This window comes from Carassius auratus, chromosome 45 (genome assembly GCF_003368295.1).
Source record: "Carassius auratus strain Wakin chromosome 45, ASM336829v1, whole genome shotgun sequence".
Taxonomy (NCBI): domain Eukaryota; kingdom Metazoa; phylum Chordata; class Actinopteri; order Cypriniformes; family Cyprinidae; genus Carassius; species Carassius auratus.
The window spans coordinates 13,643,432-13,662,706 of record NC_039287.1 but is presented as its reverse complement, the minus strand read 5'-3'; the positions used below and the strand labels follow the sequence as shown (position 1 = coordinate 13,662,706).

The 19,275-nt window shown below is 39.2% G+C and overlaps 3 protein-coding genes across 3 annotated transcripts in view; all 3 read right to left on the bottom strand.

The window, feature by feature from the left end:
* The window catches only part of LOC113063326 (nesprin-2-like), a 603,140-nt gene that overhangs the window by 352,259 nt on the left and 231,606 nt on the right, over nucleotides 1-19,275 (bottom strand). The window lies entirely within an intron of this gene.
* LOC113063332 (CD209 antigen-like protein C) overlaps nucleotides 1-19,275 on the bottom strand; it is an 89,611-nt gene that overhangs the window by 51,834 nt on the left and 18,502 nt on the right. The gene's annotated exons all lie outside the window — the stretch shown is intronic.
* LOC113063337 (uncharacterized) lies at nucleotides 10,694-12,026 on the bottom strand. Its single transcript, XM_026233660.1, has 4 exons — nucleotides 11,790-12,026; nucleotides 11,454-11,587; nucleotides 11,206-11,321; nucleotides 10,694-11,114 (listed from the first exon to the last, which is right to left on the bottom strand). The coding sequence occupies exons 1-4, from the start codon at nucleotides 11,819-11,821 to the stop codon at nucleotides 10,785-10,787; spliced, it is 612 nt and encodes a 203-aa protein (XP_026089445.1). The 5' UTR covers nucleotides 11,822-12,026; the 3' UTR covers nucleotides 10,694-10,784.

Sequence of the window (19,275 nt, the reverse complement as noted above, 5' to 3'; positions counted from 1 at the left end):
ACACAATGGCAGGGTTGGGGTGGCAAATCAAAAAAAACAAACAGGGAAGGGGAGGAGGCGGGAGCACAAAGTTCATGGGGGACAGACCAGGGTGGATGGGAGGGATAGGGATCTTAGGAGGACAGGACGAAGGCTGACGACGGGGGGGTACGGGCAGGTCTAGGTGGTGAGGGGTGGGGAGGGGTCTCGGGACAACTGACAGAGGACATGACAGGAGCAGACACGGGACAACACTTACGGGACGCGGGGAGACGACAGCTGGACACGGGGGGACAACATCTACTGGACACGGGGAGACAACAGGACACGGGACATCTACGGGACACGGGGCAACATCAACAGGACACGGGGCAACACTCACGGGACACGGGGAGACGACATCTACTGGGCTCGGGGAGACAACATCTACGGGACACGGGGGGATAACAGGACACGGGGAGACAACGGCTGGACACTCGGGATTTCTGGGGACAGGGTCTGGGGACAAGACAGGACTGACGGGGACTTCTAGGATCCGGACAAGACTAGACAAATAATCTGAAAAGGCTTTAGCAGCTAGGATAATTGGCATCTCCTTACGAGATGAGACAGACTGTACTAGAGTCTTTGCTGCAGAGTCGGCCGCGGTACTCTCCTCCGCTCTCACGACTGCAGACTTGCATACAGCTCTCTTTTTTGCCGGCTCGGGCACGCCAGCGCTCTCCGCTGCTGGCTCGGGCACGCCAGCGCTCTCCGCTGCTGGCTCGGGCACGCCAGCGCTCTCCGCTGCTGGCTCGGGCACGCTCACCGCTGCAGTAGGCGACAGAGTCGCAGGACCGGGAGACCCCTTCTTCCTCCTCCTCTTCCTTCTAGGCCGCGGTGCAGAGGTCACCGCTGGGACAGAGACGGGTTGGGGAAGTTCGGTCTCGGGCAGGGCAGACTCTGACGCCGACGCCTCCGAGGCTGACTCCCACGACAATCGTCTCCCTCGCTTCATGGGAAGACTGCAGGCTGTGGAAGGCGCCTCGGGGCTCTGGGGGGGGACTTGCCTGATCCCCCAGGGTTGCCACGGCCAGGACACGACCCTCTGGAATCGTTGGCAGGTGGGTAGGTGGAGGGGACCTCTGTGGCTCCTCCTCTCGACCGCTTGCTCCGGAGCGACCTCCCCTGGTCCCCCGGAACACCACTAGGCGAGAGCCCTCAAAACCATCCCGCTTGCTGGCTGATGACATCCAGCATTGCCTCCTATCTGCTGAGTTCCCTTTTGGTCGGTTCATTCTGTCAGGGTTTGCAAGGGAGGAACTCAAGTGCAGACAGGATTCTCAACACAAAAGGGTTTATTTACAAAAAGGGAAAACAAAAACCCACAAGGGGGAAAACAGGACTAGGGCAGATACAACAAATACTAAATAGGACTGATTAAACAAGATAAACAAAGACTCAAAACAGGAGAACACTAACTACAAATAACACTCACGGTTATACAGGATACAATATCTCAACGGGGAAGACTCTTTCACAAGGCTGACAGGTAGGAACACATATGAGGAACACAAATCACAATGAACCGACGCAAGACAGAGCACACTAGGAGATCTAAATAGGGGGAACAATCAAGACACGACAGGTGGCACAGATGGGACAATCAAGACACGACTAGGTTAACAAGGGGGGCGGGGCAAGGGAACGAGACAACACAAGCACATGGCCCAAAGACAAGGCCATGTGCTTGAACACAAAACACGGGTCTGCCATGATCCTGCCTCAAGACTAGGAAAAATCAAGGACACGAGGGCAGAATCATGACACCGTGCTGGTGCACGAGAGAGAGCCTATGGAATCATTAATAATAAAAATAAATAAGTTATATATATATAAACTACTATACTATATAAATACCATTTAAAACAGTGTCGTGGAAATTCTAACTCAATAACACTTTGTAGAGACTGAAAATGAAAAACCAGACAGAGTTTTGTCCTTGTTTTGCTTTAATTCTCTGCAGAAAATGATCTAGTTTACGCACAGCTTGAGTCTGTGTGCAAAGAAATAACATGCAGACTCATAACCCTTCTTTTATAGCATGTAAAAAGATACATTGAAGGACAGACTAGGACCTTTGTGCTAATCATGTTGCTCAGTCCACATCACCCCATTACACATGCACATCTCATGCACATTACATCGTAGATGCCTGGTTATTCTCAAAAACTGTCCGTCCCTAGTAAACAGTTTCCCCTTAAATGTTGTTTTTCAACCTGAGGCAGTTACAGTAGGTAGACATCCAAAATGCCCCTTCTACCGCCGTGTGTACCTGAAAACTGCTAACACTTTGCATTTTAGAATTATGGCTTATGTGTGACCAAAATTTTAGTATTTTCTGTTTCAGCCGTTTAATGGTGCTGGTGCCTCACACACATATTCATTGGAAACAACAGCAGTTCACCGTGACATTCGGCTCGAGCAGCGGTCCACTTTTGCATATTGCTCATTATGATTTTTTTTACATCGATACTGAAACGCACGTGAACTACAAAGCCTATTTTACCTCATGAATAATAGTTAAACTTCAAATGGGCAACATCACGAATATGGAAACTGATTTCTCCTGAGTGAGAGAATGTGAGAGCCCAACCTTACCTTGTGTTTCACTTTAAATTATTTATTTATTTATTTTTTGTTTATAACTAAGCCTATATTATTATATACTGCAATTATATTTATCCATTAGAATTATATATTTTTAATTATTGTTTTGTTCTGATATATTTGTTAAATTTAAAGGATTTGTTGTAAAGTGAAGGGAACTAAATATATCCTGTTGGTACATTATAACATTATTAGGCCAGCCGTTATTATTTCTAAATGTAATAAAATGCAACTTATACATGTCTTATTTATTTTTCCTCTCACAAACGTAATTAATTTTTTAGCGTGTTAAAAAAAAGTATTTTAAAATGTATTACTAATTATTATATACTGAGGAACAGAGCCTGGGCCTAATCTAGGCTATCTAGTTTTTTATTTATTTTTCTCATTGCATTTTGCATGAGTTTGTGCATCACATTCACTACGCGTGCTCTCTGGCGCAGATCCACCTCTCGAGTTGCTCAGCTGTGGATGATTTAAAAATGTTTTATATAAAGGTTGCTGCCCCATTTTATACAGGAATTGTTCTTTTTAAAAAAAATGAATTATATTGTTAGTTGTCATTAAATTGTTAAGACAAGTTCATTTAGGCTATTGCACTGTGACATTTTACTCTTTTTAACTCCTTGAGAATTTAAAGTTAGTTTAAAAGTATTTAAATTCAAATTTAAAAAAGGTTTTAATTGCTTAAATGATTTCTATTAATTAATAATATGTTATACTGAAGGAAGTTTATGGAAGTGTACATAAAACTGTAAGCGTAAATTAAATTTGCAATGCCAAAGATAAGTTTGTGAAGGTGTGAATCGCGGTTCAAGCATAAGAAAAAATTATTTGCATAATTTTACTGTAACTCATTAGTGTAATTCAAGTATTGTGAAACTGCAGCTTCATGCTAAAGCAAAATAAATATGATCTGCATGTGTAGCAAATTGGGAAGAGAAAAGTATTGATTGTGTCTTGGGTTTGTATGATGAACTTCCCAAAACTATTTTTCTTTGTTTTTGGGAACTATCGGTTGGGGTGTTTGTTGTGTGGGACATTTATCAGTGTTGCGCGTTATGCATTTGGAGTGCGTGAGTTATGTCATCCTCAGTTTGCGGATAGACGCTGGCGAGGAAAGACGCACTTATTTTCTCTCGCTCTTCCTACTTAATGTTGGTATGTAAGAAGAGTTCATTCAATTAAAGTTCGTTGATCATTGAGTACAATGTTATATTGAATCGACACATGCATATTGTGTATTTTGAACTTTGTGTGAGCTTTATCGGACGCACGTGGAGTGAACTAACTGTTGATTTTGCACAGTGTGTGATGTGGGAAGAGGTTGGCGCAACGAAAAATATTGATCAAATTGTTCCATATGTTTCCAGGTATGTTCAGTTCTTCAATTTAACCAGCATAACGTGATCTAATTTTTGTAATTTGGGTTTATAATGAATATGTGGATTGTGCTTTTGAGCAGATATTGTATATTTATTTCTCAGATTCTGTAATACATTATATTATGTTACAGCCATCTACTACACTGGTTTTGCAGTTCTATAGAGTATAATGTGGATGTGTCTGATGTTTTGAAGGAAAAACAACAACATTATTCTTATGTGTTACTATTGATATGTTTGAAGAATATATACACATCCAGCCATTTCATCACTTTATTTTTCCTTTAACGAAAGAAATGTATTATTTGCACAATAATGTATCTGCTACATAATGTTAAATATGTATACAAGTGAGTTACGTCATCCTCAGTTTGCGGATAGACGCTGGCGAGGAAAGACGCACTTATTTTCTCTCGCTCTTCCTACTTAATGTTGTGTGTGATGTGGGAAGAGGTTGGCGCAACGAAAAATATTGATCAAATTGTCCCATATGTTTCCAGGGCGGGTCAATAAATTCAGCTGTTCTGAAGCCATCCTGTTGTCTACTGTGTGAAATTCGTTATGTGCAGAAAGGGATCTGATACACATGCATCTGACTTTTGGCATGTTGTTTTCGCAAAAATACGGTCAAAAGTAATGCAAGCACGTGAAAATTGATTTGCAAGCGATAACAACACTTTAAAGAAATGCAATGTCTGTGTGTGTGAAAAAACTTACTGTTGCAAATGTTTAAATGACATGCTGTGCATGTGGGGCAAAAAGTTCCCGAAATAAACCGATATGTACAGGTCCGTCTTTCTTTTCTACGGTGGCCGAGAAGGGTCACAACATGTACAAACGCCACAACAACTACATTTTCAGAAAACACCTCCAAATTCAGAAAACACATGCAAACGCCGCCACAACAACTACATATTCAGAAAACACCTCCAAATTCAGAAAACACATACAAATGCCACAACAACTACATATTCAGAAAACACATACAAACGCCACAACAACTACATATTCAGAAAACAACTTCGTCGATTTCACATCACGTACGCTGCAAATATTCACAGCACGAGCAAATAGGGCAACAAACTGCAAACTGCGAAAACACAACGGAAATGTTTCCAGGGGGGGCCATAATCAGTGACGGACCCGCATCCATCCGGTTGTCTTCGCGCTTCTGAATGTGCGCTTTTGTTGCTTATGGCTACAAGACGTAAGTGTTTCTCTTTTATTATGACAGACTTGTCGATGTGATCTGATACCGTGTTTTCAACATATTATACCCATAACGTATTAGTCCACTGCCAACGCTGTTAGCTGGAAACTAGCTCGCTAGCTCGCTTCTGGTCACTAAATAGATGCATTACTGGCGTTTGTACATTGTTGTCCTGATATCTGAACTATTTATTTTTCAGATTGAAATGTTCTGTCCGTTTTGTGCTGTGCAACTGGGGGACGCTCCCAAGTTTTGCCCGTCGTGTGGTATGAACGTGGGGTTCCTTATGGAGCGTCCATCCACGTCATCAAGCGTAGGCCATGGGCCTACAGGTAACATCCCCTTGTTGTTCTCCTATTATCAACCCCCATCAGAGCATATTAGTTATTATAATGAATCTATCTCTCTCTCTCTCTATGTGTGTGTGTGTGTGTGTCCATAACCATGAACCCTCAGAGGATGACCTAATACGTGCCTACTTCAGAAAGGACCACTCCAACGAGATTATTAGAGATTTTTTGGAGTCAAAGCATGGGATTGTAATGAGCCTGAAAACTCTAAAAAGAAGGCTGAAACGGTTAAACCTAAGTCGGAGAGCAAATTACACTCCACTGGAGACTGTGAATGCTGCCATCACTACTGAATTGAATGGCTCAGGACAGCTGTTGGGCTACAGGGCTATGTGGCAGACCCTGCGACAGAAGCATTCACTGACAGTAAAACGAGACAATGTCATGCAAGCCCTCAGATTATTAAATCCAACAGGAGTATCTCTCCATCATAGGCGCAGATTTGTTAGGCGATCCTATTGCGCCGCAGGACCCAATCAGGTGTGGCACGTGGATGGCTATGACAAGCTCAAGCCCTTTGGGATTGCCATCAGTGGCTGCATCAATGGGTATTCAAGGCGGGTTATGTGGCCAAGTAGTGGTAGCACCAACAACGACCCTGCAGTAATCGCTCAACATTACCTGCAGTGTGTTTCGAGCTATGGCCTTCCGGCTCGTCTTCGGACAGACTGTGGGACAGAAAATGGAGACATGGCTGCCATCCACTGTTCTTTAAGAGAGGACCACACCGATAAATTTGCAGGTTCTGTCAGCCACATGTATGGCACTTCAACTGCCAATCAAAGGATTGAAAGCTGGTGGTCCTTTTTCAGGAAACAGAGGTATGTTTTTAGATGTTATAGAGGGTGTGAAATAGAAGACTTACACACATATACACACACATACATATTTTTCAATACTGTTTGATATTTCTGTAATCTTTTCATAATGTTAGAATTTCATAATTCTATTATGCTGGGTTGGCACCATACAATGATGACTTTGAAAATGTAGGTTTATTTTTATGAGCGTCATTCATGGATTAGGCTGTGTACTGTTGATTTTGCAATAGTTATAACAAGTAAAAGGATTAGTGTGCGTGGTTGTTTCAAATTTGTTATAACGAGAAACAAGTGTTGCTAGTCCAACATTCTGCTGGTGAATGCAGTGCAGAATGTTGTTTTCCAAGACAGTCACATAATTTTTAAAGTATTTGTGTTAGAAACATTTATACAAAACTGAAATCACTGTGTATACTTTAACTCCATTATTAGGACACAGTTCTGGATGGATTTATTCAGTGACCTGAGAGAGAGACACTACTTCAATGGCACCCATGAACACAAGTGCCTTGTACGGTATGTGTTCCTGGGCATCTTTCAGAAAGAGCTTGATGAGCACCGAGAGCTTTGGAATAATCATACAATCAGGCCTGTCCGTCAGTCTTTCTGTCCATCTGGGAAACCGGAGACCATGTACCACCTGCCTCACAGGTTTGTTTGTAGCACCTGTATTGTCATTCAATAAATGTTTGGTTGTTTTCAATTTGAGATTTAAATATTATTCATAATGAGTTCACTGTTGTGTTTTTTGTGCGGCCTTAGGTTTGGTGGAAGGGATTGTGGATTCCCAGTGGATCCCCAAGTGTTACAGGAGTTCAAAGACCTTCTGCCACCCACAAACAGTTTGTGTGGAGATGCTAATCTCCAAGCATATTTTGCCAACTTGGAGAGACAGAGCCAGCTCGCTCCACCCATCAACTGGCCAGCTGGTGTTGACAACTACATTAGACTAAAGGAAATGGCTGGTCTTTGAGAGTGAGAGAGACGGACGTATAGCCAGTTTATTTTCTTTCAGACAGCATTGCCTCCAGTGTGGTGTACTGATATGGACACCTTTAATGTTTGACACAAGGTTAAATTAAAAGCAAAGATATTAATCGATTGCAATGACTTTCCCTTACTTTTTAAACCATCACAATGTATGTTTTTGGGGTTAACCCAGTGTTGATTAATACGGTATGCTGAAGCTAAAGGTGACTTTCATGTTAGATCAGTAACATTTCATGACCAATTTAAGCAACAACAAATAAACTTCATTCTGATGGCCCTTGCAAAATGTTTCAGAATAGACAAACTTACATTTTCTTATATAAATGATTTTATTTCTTTAAACTGTGACAGTACTGACAAACAGTAAAGTGCGAACAGTAAGAGCAAATCTGCCACAAAAAGTTTCCAAATAGAGAAACGTGCAACTTTTCTTATAAAAAAATAATTGGATTTCTGCAAACAATGTAAAAGTGCAAACAGTAAAGTGCAATGCAAACAGTAACAACAGTAATGCAAATTTGCCATGAACGTTAATTTCTGATTGACACCTCAATGAAGCCCAAATCCAGGGGCGTTCTTGATTCCATAATTCATGGCTTCCTCAAAGATTTCATATGAGGGTAAGATCGGGAGTTTTATTGTGTTAGCGCAGACATTAGCCTCAGGAAACCTTGCGTGTTTCTGGAATGTGAGTTGAGGCTGTGGTATTAATTTTGCTGCTGGGATTTCTTTCAGGCCTGTTGCAAACATTAGAATGTCCTGCAGAGACATCCCTGACCCGTCCTCTGTGGGGGTTGGGAGTAATGAAACATTAAGATTTATCATCCATTTGAGGACTTCACTTTAAACAACGTAAAGAAAATTATACCTTTTACAGCGATTAAGTAGTCCAGCCAGTAGCCAAGCACTCTCTCCTCCTCATGCCGATTTGAGCTACCAGTTGGGCTCAATTGTGGATGGAACAGTGACTCTACAATCTCGGCTGTCAGGTCTTCCGCTCTGTAACACATGTAGGGCAGGAAAATGGAGGGATGCTGTTCCAGAGCGTTGAAAAGTTGAGGGTAGCCAGGCCATCCTTGAACCTATAACCGGGTTGGGTTATTAGTGCTATTGCCAGTAGGACTCACTTTTGACTTAACTATTTGATAGACACTCATTTAAGTTTCATTCAAATTCTCGTTTGAATACTTACAAAGTAGTCAATGTGACCTACCTCTGGAAGGAAACATGGTTGCGGTAGGTGAAGTACCACTGGATGTAACCATCCACAACCTTTTCCTTATCCCCCAGTGTCCTCAGGCATCGATAGCATCCTGCTGTCTGAAGCATGCTGGAGTGCTTATCTGCGAGTTCTACGAGTTCCTTCAATGTTCTAGCATTCCTAATCTAGAGTAAAATAAAAACATTGAATAGACAAAATTACATTATACATGTCACAAAGGATGAGACTATAGAATATTTTAAATTTCTCTTTGACAGGAGTCTGTATTGTTTGGAATTTAAACTGTACATATTAGTGACAAAGCATGGAAGTCACTGGCTTTATTCCAGTATCACACTGGCTTTTCAAGCTACTGAGGTGTCCATATTGTTGATTGTTCATCAAAATAAAAAAAAATATTTTTTTTCTTGAATATGCTTAGAAACACATAATTACCTCAAGGAGAACATTCCTGACTTCAGTATCAGGTATATCCTCAATTGGGGCCTCAATGGTCTTCACTTTACCAACCAGGTACTGGTAGAAGCTTGGGGAAAAGCATCGAGGCCCTGGACCACCATGTACAATAGAGACAGCAACCATTCTTCCAACCTGGATATACTCATCACCTTCTGCAGCTAACAATGGCAATGTTCCACAGTTAGTTCACATTGATTTATAATACTGTCAAAAAAAGTGACAAAAAGCAAATTACCTTTGCTATCAAATGACAGGTATTTGCCATCATCTTTGCCTTCAAAAAATCTACTGGTTTTAATGGCGTCCATCAAGAGTGTAAGAAATTCCCGCGTAGGCCCTCCTGTGTCCACAGCCTCCTCTGTTTGCCCGATGTCATCTGTGAATTTGACCAAAAGGCTACAGGTGGGGTCAAATGAGGAACGTTTGAATCCCCTCAGAGCACCATCCCAGACATTAGCACGGTTTATATTAAACCTGCTACAGCTCATTGTGTTAATGTTGAATGACAGATTTGACAGAACGTCTGCAGCCGTCAGTCCAATATCAGTGTCTCTGCAACACAAGAAAGAAAAACATTAACACTGCCTTTTATGCGGATAATTAAAATATAAATCTTTTATGGGTCCGTTACAGTGATAACACCATGAGAGTGTAATTAAATGTGATGGGGATAAGCATGAAGCACACATTGCAAGCTTTCTATAATTTCTGACAGATTGTTTTTTTCTGTTAAGGGGTAAGTAAAAAAATAAATACAATGTAAATATTTACTTTAATAATTGTATGGCAACAGAAACAAGGTAAATAAATGCCCAATGTAGCTTGAACTATTTAATATGTCATTAGAGAGAAAGAAGAAAAAAGGTTGACAGCATTATTTCTATCAAAGTACCTGTCTTCCTCCTGAAAGTTCTCTACGTCCTCAACATCAGAGCAACTGCTGTCAATGACAACTGGGGCATAGATCTTGGTATATGTGCTGTGGATTAAAGGAACAATGAAATACTAAAACAAGACGGTTGTGAAATTACAGTAAAAAATGTGTTTTACTTGGTACTGTAATCCATTACATTCAGCAGTTGATAGAGCCAAAAGTATTACTGCAATGAAGAGAACAATTTTAATCCATTGTGACTTACTTGTAGGAGTCACATGATGTGTTGTTTTTTGGTTCTGCTCCTGCTCCGTTGGCCTGTTGATGAAAGTAGAGATAACACCAAACAAATGAACAATAATTACATCACCACATCATTAACATAAACTTAATAACATTACAGAATAATACATACTTGCCCATCAGATGGCCTGGACATTGTTGGTGGACATTGTTTTGGTAAACTAAAAAAAACAAATAATTTGAATCATTTTATTTAAATCATAACATAAGTAATTGTTAATATGATTTAAAGAGCACAACATGCTCAATCTATTCCTTTTAGCAATAATAATAAAAAAAGAATGCTGTGAAATATCTAAATATTAAAAAATCGCTAGCACAGGTCTCAAAATGGCGCGAGAAACTTACATTTTCAGTGGAAGCCTAGCAAATGCTTCATCATCAGATTCTGAAGATGAGTCGTCTCCATGACCTTGGAAAAGAGAAAATGATGCATCGTTATTAGGCTAGGTATACGCAAAATATATAGCAATTTTTCAACCAGCTCAAATTAAATTAAGAACTCACTCAATAACCAACCATTAGCAATTATTATTATTATTTTACATACATGTACTTCGATACTTACTCAAATCCTGAAGGGGGCAGATGTACAGTACGATCCTCTGGTAAGCCTTTCCAATGGCCTCTTTATAATGTTCAAGGACAAAGGGTCTGTCTGTGCCTGGTATATTTTGTACCTGAGAGTCATCAGGATAGACCAGGACATATTCTCCATCGTACATTGTGTCTTGATTAAAATCTCGCTGTTTTTTTATAGCAGCTGGCAAAATTTGTTTTGATGACCACAGGGGTTCAACATTTAATGGCAAGGTTTTCCCCCTTATAGGTTTTAACCCATATTTTGTTCTGGTCATTATGCCAATCGATATCTACATAAATAAGAAAAAAGGAGGAGGAAAAAAACATGTTTAAGACTGTGTAATATTCACATTGTGACCTTAAACCTCCATATTTGCTTACCTTGATCGTAATGTTTGGTTTCTTTTTAGCCTTTGAAAAGGTCCTCCTCTCAGCCTCTTTAACTTCCCTGAACCTCATGAATTGAGCTGCTCTTCCTTGGATACTTGTCTCATTCACTAACACACACAGATTCATTATAGCTATGATTTGAGATTGGTTGATAAATTGTCGCCTTTCTGACAGCTAAAACCACGGGACGACAATTCAATGCAGCACAGTGGAATAGGAGAACAACAAGGGGATGTTACCTGTAGGCCCATGGCCTACGCTTGATGACGTGGATGGACGCTCCGTAAGGAACCCCACGTTCATACCACACGACGGGCAAAACTTGGGAGCGTTCCCCCAGTTGCACAGCACAAAACGGACAGAACATTTCAATCTGAAAAATAAATAGTTCAGATATCAGGACAACAATGTACAAACGCCAGTAATGCATCTATTTAGTGACCAGAAGCGAGCTAGCGAGCTAGTTTCCAGCTAACAGCGTTGGCAGTGGACTAATACGTTATGGGGATAATATGTTGAAAACACGGTATCAGATCACATCGACAAGTCTGTCATAATAAAAGAGAAACACTTACGTCTTGTAGCCATAAGCAACAAAAGCGCACATTCAGAAGCGCGAAGACAACCGGATGGATGCGGGTCCGTCACTGATTATGGCCCCCCCTGGAAACATTTCCGTTGTGTCTTCGCAGTTTGCAGTTCGTTTCCCTATTTGCTCGTGCTGTGAATATTTGCAGCGTACGTGATGTGAAATCGACGAAGTTGTTTTCTGAATATGTAGTTGTTGTGGCATTTGTATGTGTTTTCTGAATTTGGAGGTGTTTTCTGAAAATGTAGTTGTTGTGGCGTTTGTACATGTTGTGACCCTTCTTGGCCACCGTATATTTCAGATGACAAGTCATATTTGAGTTTGATGAATGAAAGGCGAGAATTTGGATGTTCTGCCCAATGAATTGTTATTGTATTACCATAGACTAGTCATTAACAGTCTGTTAGTCATGGACCATGTGACTTCACTTATGGATTTTAATTTTTTTACTGTGACTATAGAATAAGTGACTAATAAATTATTGGTCGACCAAGCCTCTTCTTGTCGACTATTAGGGGGCAGCCTTAGTAAAATGTTAATTTATTAAATATACACTTAATAAAATCAAGAAAGGTATATCATTAATATCTATTAATTAAGTAAATTAACCAATTTTGTTATGAGTACACCTTTGATTAAATTCAATGAATGGGTAATATTCTAGCATTTTATGTCCTCCATACCTTCAGTATTAGTGTTGTCAAAAGACCCAGTACTTCGGTACCAAGTTGGTACTGAAAAAATGAAAATGTTATGGTACCAGGTTTTTTTAAGTACCTGTGGTACCGAGTACCCGGCCAACCGGGTTCTTGATCTCTCCGAAAGGCGTGCAGATGAGCTTTTTTACATAAAAGCACTGAGACGCTGCAACATCAAAAAGAGGAAAATGCCAAACTAACAAAACACTTTAAAGACAGACACCCATACCAAATACCGCCACATTATCAAAACACAAACAGATTTCCCAAAAGGCTTTGACTTCGTTGAATAAACATGAGAACTCCACATGCTGAAGTCGAAACCTGGCGCGGGTGTTTTTATATCACTGTATTTCTGAAGGCATCCGACTGTCTACAGAAAATTATGGATTTAATTTTCATTTCATCTTGCCTGTAACGCCTGAGCAGTGTTTGTGAGAGCCGTTATCGGGGATCCTTTATAACTCCCGTTCTAAGCCCTTCCTGCTCCAGAGAATGAATTTACATATACATGCTGCCACAAGAGCGCAATACAGTGTAAAAACAGGAGGATGTATTGATATTTACCTTTTTTACAGACCAGAGGCTTTTAAATGAATTGTGAATCTAAAATATGCATGTTAGAGAATGTACAAATGGTTATCATTGTTTGCGTCATATCAATCAGAAAAGCAGTTCTGGGCTTTTTACCTAACTTAGTTGTTATTCTTGCCTTTTAAGATTAAATATGTACACAGTTTGGATTCAATTAAAGTATAGACAATTGTTTTAACCTTTTGAGCGGTACGGTCCCACACATGTGATTCTTATTTCCGTGCCCCTCTGAGTCTGGTCCCACAGACGGGATTTACAACGTTCGGTGACGTCACACAACTGTCAAATCCAAACTGTGTTCTCACGCGTTATCTGGAGCTGAGACAGAGAGAGACGTGCACTGATCTTGTCATATTATCAAAGCTATGCAGTGGTATTAACCACATAATGCATATTTTAGGTTTAGGACATTTAAATATACATAAATACTAGTAAAAAAAACCATGGAAACAGTAAGGGGGAACATTCTAAAATATCGGTCGCCTTAAAAAAACTCACTCTGGGGACCGCTGGAATATTTTAAACTCGCCACTGAAAAGGTTTAATTAATATTAAAAATTATAAAATGTTTTCTATTTTAAAGCAGACATTTTGTCAGATCAGAGTTTAAATAGTTTGTATTTGTTGCGGTCTAGAAATGTTTGTAGAGACTGAAACAAACGGTTTATGGTGTAGATAAAAAAGAGGAAAATCCAGTCTATTCTCTCAACAGCTTGGAGCGTAACTACTTCAGATATGCAAGATTTGATCAGTTTACACTTTTCACATTGATAAACATTTGTGGTTGATTTAAGGTGATGTTTTATCCAGTGTGGTATTAGAAGTGCAGGAGAAATGATGTCTGTCAGTGGAGCACAAGGAGGACCATCGTGAGTGCTGTTTCCAGTGTCTTTGCTCTGGAGATTATGAGCGTGGGACGTCACAGATCACGAACTCTTCCTGCTCACCGAGAAGTTAAAATATGCATGGTCTATTTAGTAATGTTTTAACTTCGGGAGTACATTTGTATTTTTATTTTAACTGCATTTGTTATCTTATTAAATGTAGTATAGTAAATAACAAAAAGTTACAGGAAGTTGAGAATTGTGGTTTGTACTATTATAATGACACAACATAATTAAAGTTCTGTTAATCTTGTTTTCATTCCACTGCAACTTTTCTTCTGTTTTTAAGAAGATGAAGCAGGTAAAGTTATGTAGAGGATAACGGGCCAGAGACACAAGCCTGTTCTTCCCCATGAGCAGAAGGACTTCAACATCACTGTGTGTTTTCTAACAATTACCTTTCCTGCAGCTCACCTGAAAACACTGGATGAATTTAAAAACATAATGAAATATGGGGAGACATTTGATGATGTTTAGATGTTTTTGATGAGGAAAGCATGTAGAAACTACTTTTTGCTTCTTCTTTGAGTCACTGTTTATTAGCACAAGGAAAACATTTCATTTTCATGAAACCACACCTTCATCACCCGGACCCTAAAAATGGAGGGATGGAAGGAGAGGTTGAATCTGCTTGACTGCCATAATGTTAAGAAAACCTGTCTTATTGCTTCCGCAATGACTCTCACCATATGCCGTCTCACATTTTGTACATAATAAAAATAAAAAATAAAATGTAATAAAAAAACACACAGTTTTCCAGTGAATTCCATTCGTCCCTATATGGTTATTTCGGGGAGGAGACGAGATGGAGATGTACGTACGCACAATTTTCCCATGACTGGGATTTGAAAAAAAAAAGGGGTTTTGTGCAGGTTCTGGCACACGAATTTTATAAATCTGAAACCTTTTTTGGTACGAAAAATCTTGTTTTGTACCTATGTACACTTTTAGGATGAAATCTACAGAGTGTTTTATTAATGAGACCTCAGGTGCTTTTCCACTTTTTTTGTGCACACTGAGAAGGCCATGGACTTCAAAGACCAGGTCTCCGAAGTGTACGAAGGGTCCTCCAAAGTGTATGAGATCCTCACCCTTCACAGGATTTCCTTAATCTGCCACCAGGTGTTTCTGATTAGTGCTCTGTCGCATAGCAACGGTGCGAGAGGAGCACTGACGAGAGGAGAATCCTGTCAGGATAGGAGGAGCCAGAACTGCTCTGTTTTGTTTTCATGTTTTATGTCAAAGTGGAGAAGGTGATGTACCTCAGACTCAGCCAAGACCGAAGCCAGGTAAATTACACGGGTTTGCTGCGTCCTTTGTCGGATTACATCTTTCTGGCTTGGAGATTACTTGAAGAATGTGATGATACATATGAAACACTACAAAATACACACACACACACACACACACACACTGATTAGGGTGACCAGATTAGATTGGCTGAAATTCGGGAGGGGTGACGGGATGGGGAGCTTATGATATTAGACTTTCGTAGCCTATAATAAAGATAATGAATTTCAAACCTTAACTAAACACATTTTTATTCAAAGATCAACCGTCTGTCATTACTCTTTAGTCTGGCACAAGAAACAACAACATTAAAATTATGAACTCATGTCATTGTAAAAAACAAAACAAGAAAACAACCCACAAACAATGACTGTTGTAACAGTGTGTAAATCAGACCTTTCTGTAATGCTAACGCTAATGAGCTTAAACTTATTTTTTGTACACAGTGCCTGAACTGTCAATCACTCCTGTACGCGTGCATCACTGTCGCTGCCTACAGACTACGGTATTTTTTTTAGAACAATGAGCAGCCGGCGGGGGCTGGCTGCAGGACGACTCAACCTCCGCAGACAGTTTTTAATGTTCATCAGACAATAACTACTCAAGATTTTGCTTTAGTATAATTTTCGGGACAAAGTGCTCTGTTTGACCAGTCCGAGTCCTGCAGATGCAGTCTCTCATATAGTTAGCAATAACTTATCAATATTCTGACAATAAATGTTGTTACTTTCATTTTCTAAATTATCAGAGGTGGACTGTAAGGAAGTACATTCGTTAAGTACACTCGTACAAATATAAAGACCTAAGGGTTTTTTTTCTTCACAGGACAGCAGCACTACAAAAATATGGTCTTTTACAACAAGATGCATTATTGTAGATAATAATTGTAGACTACCCAACAGTATATTTAGTAAACAACTTTAGATTTAATAACCTTGAACATAATTAGAAGTAAACTGCAACACACAAAGTAATGCAGAAGTAATATTAATGCACAACCATCCTGACAAATTATTTTTCAGGAAAATACTGTACAAACCTTTACTTTTACTCTCAATACCTTAAGTACTGTATATAAGAGTATGCAAGATGATACTTTTAACTGAAGGATAGTTCAGCCAAAAATAAAATTCTGTGATCATTTATTCACCCTTAAGTTGTTCCATGTTCCATTTTTGGGTGAACTATCCCTTTAGCAAAGGTTTTAAATATGACGACTAGTAGTTTTTCCCCAATGTGTTATTAGTAGTTACTAAATGTAGTTTACTAAAGTATCTCAATATTTCTTGTACTAATTACGTTGTCATAGCTCTAAACAATTTCTCTTTTCCTTCTTTCTCTAAATCAGAGCAGACCCCTGTACTGCAGGATAAAGCTGAATGTGTCAGTGCTGGACGGGTGTTTAATGGTGTTGTTCTGAGCAGCGAGGCCCTGACAGAGCTGGAGGATCTTCTGAGAAGTGCCACAGTCCAGACCCTGGTGTTTCTCTTCTGTCTGTAAGTGGTTCATCGTACAGAGTCGTCTCCAGAGTGTTTGACATGTTCCTCGTTCCACTGTCACCGCACTTGAAAAACTGTAATGTAACCATTTTTTAAAGGCCCCCTCACCTGTCCCAGGATACTTAGCAAATAAACCATGCCTGATAACAACAACAGCACAATTAATTTCAGAAAAAAATTTGTCTACTAACTTGGTATGTTTTTAAGTCTTTACCCAGCAGACTCACTTTCTCCAGAAGAGTCCTAAAACAAGAGAAAATGGAAACACTTATGATAATTATGTCTGTCTTTTAGAGATTTTTCCACATTTTCCTGATATGAATCCCATGCATTAGGGGTGTTTTATATATGTGTGTGTGTGTGTTTTATTCTTATAATAGTTTCAAAGTGTTTTCTGAAAAATATAATTGAAAATTTTGGTACAATTTAAATGAATTAATGAAAATTAATTTAAAAATGAATTAGGATTGGTTCTCAGTTTCAGGCCCCTCTCTAGTGGTTACACAGGAATCACTCAATTAAATAATAATGTTAATAGATTTTAATTTAATCTTTGAGTAAGGTTTTTTTTTTTACATTTAAGTACAGTACAGTTATGTAACTTAATTTAAACTTTAAGTTTTCATTTACCTGTAAGCGCAATGTAGTGTTAATGTTCAAACTGTATTTACCGTGGTAAAGTGTCTCACAACAATTAATATTCTTATTAGAATAAAACTGCTCGGAACAGGAACAGGAACTTGAAGACTAGGAACGCGAGGAAACTAGGTGATGGAAAGTGAGGACTCCATGCAGACAAACAGAAAAGGACTGGTTAATAAAGGGAGCATAATGACTAACAAGTGAATACACCTGAGTGCAATTAACAGGAGTGCAATTACTGTGATGAAGGGACAAGACTTAGTGGGAATTGTAGTGCCTACGGTGAGGTGCCTATGGGGAAGTGAGACCACTAGTGGAGACTCAGGGAAACAGAGACCAGACAGCGTGACAGGATGCAGATTATTCTTGAAACATTGGTAAGAAACTGTCCATCTGCTTCACTGCACTGTCACTTCTGCTAAAGATACATTGATCTTTTGTGATAGGTTTTGATTGTACTTAGTTAATAAAAATGAACTGAATTAGATTTTACTTATTTTACTACACTGTAATGTTAGTGTTCTGATTAAAGCAGTGTAACTGGGGGCTTTGAAAACACTGCTTGTGAATAATTTATTAATATTGTAAACTTTCATCTGAATACATTAAATAAGTGTTTAATGTTGCTGAACTGTAAAGTTAAAATATTTTGTGATTTATTTTGCATTCAGTTTTCAGTTAAATGTATTTTACTATATCAAAGTTGATATTTTATAAGGATTTATTTTTGATGTTTTTGTTTCAGAAAGTGCACAGGTGGGAGAGAGTGGAGGGGACGGCGTCAGAAAGGACCTGGAGCTGGGACTCTTTCAAGGATCACCTGAAGCACAACCACACTGTATACACGAGGCTGGTGGCTCTAACATTTTAGAGTCCCCTTCGGGAGAAATCACATTCTGCAAAATATCTTAAACTGTGTCCAGAAGATGAACAGAGGTCTTACTGGTTTGGAACGACATGAGGGTGAGTTATTAATGACATAAAACCACAGGCTATGTTTAGTTTTTGTAAGGTAAGTTGTAAAAGTAAGTTAGCCAGCTTACATAACCTTTCACAGTTACAGTAATTGTGTAGTCAGCTTATTTAGACTAATATATATATATATATATATATATATATATATATATATATATATATATATATATATATATATAAAGCTAAGGAATCTATGACCAGGATTGTTAAAATAAACAAAGAGCAAACATTGATAAATAATGTCCCAGCCATATTTAAATATTAAATGTCTTTATTTGTTTGTATTGTGAGTATTTGCAGCACGTGTTGTCAAACTGATGATGTTTTTCATAATTTACAGGTATTTTTGTCATTTGCAGCATGTTTTCTCTCTCGGCCACCATAGCAGGTCCTGTTGGGGTATGGGTGTGTTTGTTTTGGTGCTAAAGATTCGGGTCAGGGCAGATGCAGATTGTGTGTGTGTGTGCGTGTGTGTGTGTGTGTGTGTGCTATGACTCCTGACCCCGGGGTCCTACGAGGAGCTGGTAGCTGCCTCAATTGTGCCTGTAGCTGTAACCATAGTGATCTTATACATGTGCATCTCAAAAAAATTGAAATGTCATGGAAAAGTTTTTTAATTTAATTAAAAAAGCAAATTTTCTTATATTCTAGAATCACAGACTGAAATATTTTAAGAGTTTTTTGTTTTAATTCTGATGGCGACTTCCACCAAAAATTACAAGTAGTAAACTCTGAAAGAAAAAGTAAAATTAAAATCCAAAGTAGGTTTAACTGTGCACTCAATACTCAAATACAACCTCAGTCTGTGGCTCTGCTGAGGTGTTACTGAAGCCCCGGTTTCTTTGATAGTGGCCTTCAGCTCCTCTGTATTGTTTGTCAGATGTTACTTC